This window comes from Eptatretus burgeri, chromosome 14 (genome assembly GCF_056783735.1).
Source record: "Eptatretus burgeri isolate ZD-2024b chromosome 14, Ebu_testis_v1, whole genome shotgun sequence".
Taxonomy (NCBI): domain Eukaryota; kingdom Metazoa; phylum Chordata; class Myxini; order Myxiniformes; family Myxinidae; genus Eptatretus; species Eptatretus burgeri.
In genome coordinates this window covers 11,604,391-11,612,563 of record NC_140974.1, presented here as the reverse complement: position 1 = coordinate 11,612,563, position 8,173 = coordinate 11,604,391, and the positions used below count along the sequence as shown (strand labels likewise).

General features: G+C 44.5%; 1 protein-coding gene across 5 annotated transcripts in view; it reads left to right on the top strand.

Moving 5' to 3' along the window:
- MATN2 (matrilin 2) overlaps positions 1–8,173 on the top strand; it is a 46,373-nt gene that overhangs the window by 12,648 nt on the left and 25,552 nt on the right. For all 5 annotated transcript variants that reach the window (XM_085853707.1, XM_085853706.1, XM_085853702.1 and 2 more), the window contains one exon: positions 4,022–4,207. In XM_085853707.1, the coding sequence (XP_085709833.1) occupies positions 4,022–4,207 (186 nt within the window). The remainder of the gene's footprint in view (positions 1–4,021; positions 4,208–8,173) is intronic.

Genomic DNA, 8,173 nt, shown 5'->3' with positions numbered 1-8,173 from the left:
AATATTTGCGCAGGACCTGAAAGAGCGGTCAGGTCCGCGAGACCGGGTGGATCCTACCCGTGTCTTTGTGATGAGCCGCAAATGTGGCAGCGCGGCGGTGCCCCGACTTTGTGCTCCTTCGCGGGTTTCGTTGGCACTGCTTGGAGTGGGGTGGGAACGGGGCCCCCTTTTTGCACTATCTCAGCGCGGGGGAAAAAAGGGGGGGAATTGTTGATGCTCTGGGGAAAGAGTATAGCTGGCTTGCTTGGGTCCCGCGACGAGCAATTCCACCGCGACCTCGTCGCCGACCGCCGTCTTCCTTGCCTCGGACCCGAGCTCTTCGGTCTCTTCCCCAATTCTCCTCAGCCGACTGCAGCAAACCACCTGTACGCCCTCGCCTCCCGACTCCACTCCGCGCTCCAACCTGACTCTGCCCAAAACACTCTCCGCTCTTCTGAGGCCGACTCTGCCCAAACCGACTCTGCCGAGACCGACTCTGCCGAGACCGACTCGACCCTGCCGCTGCCACACTCTGCTCTCCAAAACTGACTCTTCTCCCTCGATTCGCCTTGTGCTCGGCGCTTTATAGGCCGTGGGGAGAACCCATATGCAAATTTCTGGATCAGAACGAGCTCGGGGGTGGAGTCACGCTCGCCCATTGGACGGAAAAAAAGGGGCGTGAACCTCCCCTGATCCTAGAATTTGCATATCTCGATTCTACACCGTCGCACCTGGAGGCAGGGCCAAACCGCCCCGCGCTTGCTGATTGGACGGATCAGAAGTGGGCGTGTAGCATTCCTGATCTGAATTCTCCTCGGAAAGGCCGCATTTTGCACTCGCGGCTCGGCGCGCGTCCCGTACGAGCCCAGGACAGCCTGACGCTCGGTGCTCCCAGGTGGTGCGGGAATGGCCGCAGAAGGAGAGAGGTGAAGGTGGTGGAGGGTTTATGGTGGTGGTTTATGGCCATGGTGCCGTTTGGAATAGCGGTGATGCGATGTTTGCGGGAGCGAGTTGTGAAGGTAAAGATCGTGGCTGTTGGCGTTGTTGTTGTTGTTGTTGTTGTTGTGAGGTGGCGTTGTGGTTGGTGGTTGTGTGATGGCGGTTGAGACGTGGTTGGTTCAAAATAAAGATAGAACAGAAAAACGGCTATCTCAAAGCGTCGCAGCCCGAATGAATCACATTTATTCCCTCTAAACAACGGGTTTGGGGCTAACTACACATGTACTTACAGAGATATCTCACCTACGGGAACTGAATGTTGGTTTGCAAATTTCCTCAACCGCAACACTATATTTCCCATTACTACTTGATCATACCTGTGAAGTTGCATGTGCATTGATGAAGTGGTTAAAGAGAAACAATTCTTTAAAGATTTTTTGTTCAATCCAATATATCTGCCAGACCATGTGACCGATCAATATTTTGTGATCACCCTGGTATCCCTATGGCTTGAGGAACATGCGTGTGAAGTTTCCCCTCGATCTGTCCAGCTGTTCTGGAGAGGGGATTTTTAAAGGTTTATTCTTCAAAAAAATATGGCCACCAGATCATGTGACCTACGAAGTTCAAATTTACACCCTATACTCCGCAAGGCTAGTAGATCATGTCTGTGGAGTTTCACATTGATCTATCAAGCCGTTCTGAAGAAGATTTTTAAAAGGTTTTATTTTCAATCCAACATGGCTGCTCAAGTCATAAATTTAATTTAATTTCACCAATTTATCACAAGATGACCCTCAAGAATTTTCAGATTGAACGGATAAAGTGTTCTACGCGTCAAATTTAGCCAGCATATCACATCACCGATGATGTCATTGTTCATGGCCCTTACTTATTCCCCATGGGGAGTACTTGACTTGGTCCAAGTTGCAATTTTTTCCAATGAGCGGTTTCAGATGAAAAGAGGTCCAAAGTTTTTCCTCCTTTTAAGATGGTTGTCACTTCATGTGATCTATGATGTCATAATTTTCACTAAAAAAATCTACATTAGTAGTCGCTCTTATGGTGAAAGTTTCATGTCAATCGGACAAACAGTTACAGAGAAAATGAATTTAAAAGGGAATATACCCCGAAAATGGCTGATGTGGGGGAAGAATAATGATAAACAAAAAGTAACCTGGTAAGGCTTGGTACCCGACTCTCTTTCGAGTCCAGCCTTACGGCTGCTGGCTGCGTCATTGGTTAGGGACATGGCTATGCTGCTGATGCAGTGTCCCTATTACCAGGACACAGGTACTCATTTTGCTGACCTTGGAAGGATGACAGGCAGAGTCAACCCCACCTGATATTAATTCAACATCTGAGTGGGATTTGAACTCAGGATCCTGCGATCCCAAATCAGCCACTCAAACCACAAAACCAACACCAGGCTATGGTACCTGACTGAATAATGATGCTTATTGTGCACAGAAAATGGAAGATTGCACTTTCAAGCAAGGCTCTTAAAACTCACATAATGATAAATGATGGCAAAACAATAGCCATAGCGTCACAAAAAGCCCCTATCAAACTATCAAGGTGACACAAAGAGAACAATTCAGTCGACAACTACAGAGTCCCCCACTGCTACCCACTAACCCCTTTAATATGACCAACTTCCATAAAAAAGACCCAAACAGAAAACGGTGCAAATTATTTCAGAAATATTTTGTGTGCGTGTGTGCGTGTGTGCGTGTGTGCGTGTGTGCGTGTGTGCGTGTGTGCATGCGTGTGTGTGTGTGTGTGTGTGTGTGCGTGTGTGTGCGTGCGTGTGCGTGCGTGTGTGTGCGTGTGTGTGCGTGTGTGCGTGCGTGCGTGCGTGCGTGCGTGCGTGCGTGTGTGTGTGTGTGTGTGTGTGTGTGTGTGTGTGTGTGTGTGTGTGTGTGTGTGTGTGTGTGTGTGCGCATGTGCGCATGGCTTTGTTCCTTATGCACAGTCACATCTTTTCGGTTACAAACTCCAAACTCAGGGTACAAATAAAACTTTGTGTGAGGGGTAACATATGCGATTTGGCTGAGGCGTGTGTGGGAGTTTGTGGGGGGGGGGGTGCGTAAATTATAGATGGAATTTGTACCCTGTGACGTCACCTAGTGGTGGCAGGTGATATTACAATTTCCTTTTTTTACCTGGGTAATGCTGAGGTTAAAGCAATCTTCGCACAGGTAAATTTGTCCAAACTCCAAACCCCCACCCCAAAACAGAGAGGCCTGTGAAAGCCTGTCATTGTGTGTGATATTTTTCTTGTGGGGAGGGACAATAGGATGAATGGGGACAAAGAGGGGTGGGGGAGGGGGGGAGAGCATGACATGAGGATGGAATGGGGGGTTGGGGTGAGGGGTTAAAGCACTCTATGCACGGGTAAATTTGCTTTCCTTTCCTTCTCCTTCTTGCCCAAAGTTTGTGGCAAACAGGACAACTAATTGGTCATCAGTGAAGTGACAGGTAGACTCTGCCAGTCTATTCATGAATCGTATGTCGTAGGTAGATATAGGATTTTGGATAATGGAGTTAACCTTCCTTAAAAACTCATTCATGAGGGATAATCATGGGATAAAGGTTGACAAACATGAAATACCAGTCCAATGACTAAATTTATTTGAACAATATATTCATATTTTCCAGCCCACATCAAGCCACGCTGATATAACGGGAGCAGTCGGTTGGGCATGATTACCTCTTCCATGATAAAAGGTGTCTGTTTGTCTGTGAGAAGGATATCTCCAAACGTTATGGACGTATTCGAACGAAACCTGATGGACAGGTTGGGTGTGTGACAACGACGAAATGATTCGATTTTGGTGAATATCCAGATTGGGATGAGGCCTATCAGTGGGATACAATACCTAAACTGTTCAGCCTGGCGGAGGTATGCGCTCTACCGAGTGCTGTTCTAGTCTTCTTATCCACCTGTTCTGCATATGATTATATACTCCTCTGTGTCTTATTTAACAGTTTATAAATACGAGATTTAAATTTTTTTTTTATCTATTGAAATATTTTTGCCACTAACTTTCTACACCCCTGGCCCCATTCGCTCCCCGTGCTCTGCCTCATCTCCAATCAGGAGAATATGTTGGCAGCGGTGAATGTGATGCAGCCACTGTCGACTGGCACGATGACTGGCCTGGCAATAACGTACGCATTGGACAATGCCTTCACGGAGGAGGCCGGAGCCCGGCCAAAGTCACAGGGAATTCCCCGAGTGGCCATCATTGTAACCGACGGGAGGCCACAGGACAAGGTTGATGAGGTGTGACTCGTCACAGAACAATTTGTTCTCCTTCACTATCAACTGTTTTATTATAACCATATAATTTCACAATACAGTACAGTAGCACCACAGCGAGTTGGACCTGCAGTGCCTATCGTAAGTCTACCCCCCTCCCCCCCCACCTTCCTTTCAAATTTTTCTCCTTTTGCTGCCTTATAGCTGAGAATGAAATTGCTTGAAATCAGACTTTTTCACCTTTATTTACACATCGTAATCCACAACTTCCAAGTGAAAAACAAATTCTAAAAAATTTCAGAAAATTAATTAAAAATATAAAACCAGAATATCTTGGTGGGATAAGTGTCCACCCCCCTGAGGAAATACTTGGTGGAAGCATCTTTGACAGCAATTACAGCTGTGAGTTTGTTGGGATAGGTCTCTACCAACTTTACACACCTTTATTCGACAATATGTGCCCATTCTTCTGGACAAACCTATTCAAGCTCAGTCAAGTTGCGTGGGGAGCGTTGATGGACAGCAATCTTCAAGTCATGCCACAGATTTTTGATTGGATTTAGGTCAGGGCTCTGACTGGGCCACTCAAGGACATTTATCTTATTGTTCCTTATCCACTCCAGTATAGCTTTGGCTGTGTGCTTCGGGTCGTTGTCATGCTCAAAGGTGAACTTCCGTCCCAATTTCACCTTCTTGCAGAGGGCAGCAGCTTTTCCTCTCGGATTTTTCTGTATTTTGCTCCATTTTCCCTTCTATCCTGACAAGTGCCCCAATCCTTACTGACGAGAAACATCCCCATAACATGATGCTGCCACCACCGTGCTTCACAGTAGGGATGGTGTTCTTTGGGTGAGGTGCTGTGTTAGGTTTGCTCCAAATGTAGTGTTTTGCATTTCAGCCAAAAAGTTCCATCTTCGTTTCATCAGACCACAAAACTTTTTGCCACATGGTTTCAGAATCTCTGGAGTGGTTTTTTGCATACCTCAAACAGGACTCAAGGTGGGCTTTTTGAGTAATGGCTTCCTTCTTGCCATCCCACTGTACAGGTCAGACTTGTGGAGTGCTTGGGATATTGTTGTCACATGCACAGTAATCAGTCTTTTCCATAAAGGTCTCCAGCTGTTTCAGAGTTGCCATTGGCCTCTTGGTGGCCTCTCTAATGAGTCTCCTCCCAGCTTGGTCATCCAGTTTGGAGGGACAGCCTGATCTAGGCAGGGTCTTGGTAGTACCATACACCTTCCACTTCTTAATGATTGTCTTGACTGTCGGACAACGGACAACGCCCGTACTTCAAGGGATATTCTAGGCCTTTGAAATATTTTTTATACCCATCCCCTGACTTGTGCCTTTGCACGATTTTATCCTGGAGGTTCTTTGAAAGCTCCTTGGTGCTCATGGTTGAGTCTTTGCTGTGAAATGCACTACCCAGCAGAGGAAACCTACAGGAACAGCTGATTTAATTCTGAAATAATCAGAATCACTGCAATTTAACACAGGTGGAGGCCAATTAAATTGGTGTGTGATTTTGAAGGTGATTGGTTACACCTGAGTTAATTACCTCCGCCACCGAAGGTGAAGGAAGTTATGTTTTCACCCCTCTCTGCCTGTCTGTTTGTCTGTTGTTGTGCAGGATATCTCAAAAAGTTGTTGATGGATCCGGATGAAATTTTGTGGACAGGTTGGTTGTTCGACAAGGACGAACTGATTGGATTTTGGTGAAGATCCGGATCCAGATCCAGATCTGATAACTTTTTAAGTGATTCTTCACCATTGAGAGATAGGGCGAAACCGATATTTAGCACGATATCTCAAAAAGTTGTGGACGGATTCGGATGAAATTTGGTGAACAGGTTGTGTGTGTGTGACAAGGAAAAATTTATTCGATTTTGGTGAAGGTCCAGATCCGGATCTGGATATGAGAATTATTTAATTTTAAAAGTGATTCTTCACCATTGAGAGATGGGGCCAAATACGATATAGGACAGAATGACATATTTCAAAAATGTATTAGGCCCGATATGTTTTCGTGGATCAGGTATTACGTGGCGGAGGTGTGCGCTCCACCAAGTGCCCTTCTAATTTACACTTGCTATCATTAGGGGGTGGACACTTATCCAACCAAGATATTCTAGTTTTGTATTTTTAAATAATTTTATGAAATTTATGGAATTTGTTTTTCACTTGGAAGTTGTGGGTTATGATGTGTAAATAAAGGTGGAAAAAGTCTGATTTCATGCAATTTAAATTCCAGGCTATAAGGCAACAAAAGGTGAAAATTTTGAAAGGAGGGTGTAAACTTTCGTTCAGCACTGTATTTTCATGGGCTATCAGGCACGACAATTACCTGTCATGTCATGAACATACAACTTCACAAAAATCCATCTGAAATGACATGCATTCCACTTTGGGTATAACTTGTGATTGAATTGACGATTCCGAGTTATCCGTCTCATTGGAAGCATACTGCTGAAGGTAAATGTTTGACACACTTTTCGACATTGTTATTATCTAGTAGTTCGGTAGACTAGTCTGGCTAAGTCTCTTTGCTCGTTAATTGAATGGCTTGCCAAAGTTTTGCTGTCATTGGTTTTCCAAGCATTTTAGCTGTGATGAATAATTTCAAACAATGTAGTCTTATTTTGAGAGGGTTAGGGAGTCTAGTTTTTTTCTTCACTTTTCAAAAAGTTCTGTGACCAGCAATGTGACAGCAATTCCTATCACCCATCAATGGCAAAAATGTGTGACTGGCTGGAAACTAGATCAAAATGGACAAACATCTGTGCTGAGTTTCACTTGTGCAGGTCCATTCACTTTCATGGTGAAGGGAAAAACAATTTGAGTCCCCTTCGGAACTCGTCATGCGACTTCCCATGCAAGCTTCGGTGACATGACTCGTGCAATAAAGTGTGATGTCAACTCAGCATTTCCTTGTTACCTCCGCCACTGAAGGTGGACAGAGGTTATGTTTTCACCTCTGTTGGTCTGTGAGCAGGATATCTCAGAGTTATCGATGATGAAACTTGCTGGACAGGTTGGGTGTATGACAAGGACGAATTGATTCGACTTTGGTGAAGATCCGGATCCAAGAATGTTTTGAAATTTTTTAAAAGTGATTCTTCACTATTGAGAGATATTGGTGGTGGACCTTAAAAATGATATAAAACACATAGCATGATATCTCAAAACATTGTTAGACTTGGTGGATGAGTTGGGTCGGTTACAAGGACAAGCCGATTCGAATTTGGTTCAGTTCCGAATGCAGATCCGGCCTATCAGTGGGATACAAAACGTAAACTGTTCAGCCTGGTGGAGGTGTGCACTCCACCGAGTGCCCTTCTATTTGATAGTGGAACAAAGGAGGACCTTAACTCGAGGGGGAGCACTCGGTAGAGTGCAAAACCTCTGCCGCCAATACTGCTAGGTCACTCAAGTGAACCTGATATCCTATTCATTCAATTTGACGTCAACAGTGCTCAGAGTTATAGTTTGCAACTTTCCCTTTTACTTTTAACTTTTACATACTCAATTCATTCGTCATAACTAGATTCCTTGAGACAGAAATTGATTTTACGTGGGTATATCCACCTTAAGTTCCAAAATCAGCCGCAATTATAATTTTGGCATGTTTTTTGTTGGAAATCACTTATAACATGTAGAAATGCAAAAAAAATTCGAAATTTTGTTGAAAAAAAAGTTGTAAAATTTTTTTTTCTCTAACAATTTTTTTTTGGGGGGGGGGGGGGTTGGAAATCACTTAAAACAAGTAGAAATGCAAAAAAAAAAAAAAATTCAAACATTTTTTTTCAAATTGGCCGCCATAGCGGCCATATTGGATTTTGGACCAAGTCCAAAATCTAATGGCATGATCCTTGGACCATACCTAACTCCCCCACCAAGTTTCGTTGAAATCCGTCGAGGAGTTTTTCCGTAATACTGTTCACAAACAAACAAACAGAAAGGGGTGAAAACAGTAACCTCCACCCATCTTCG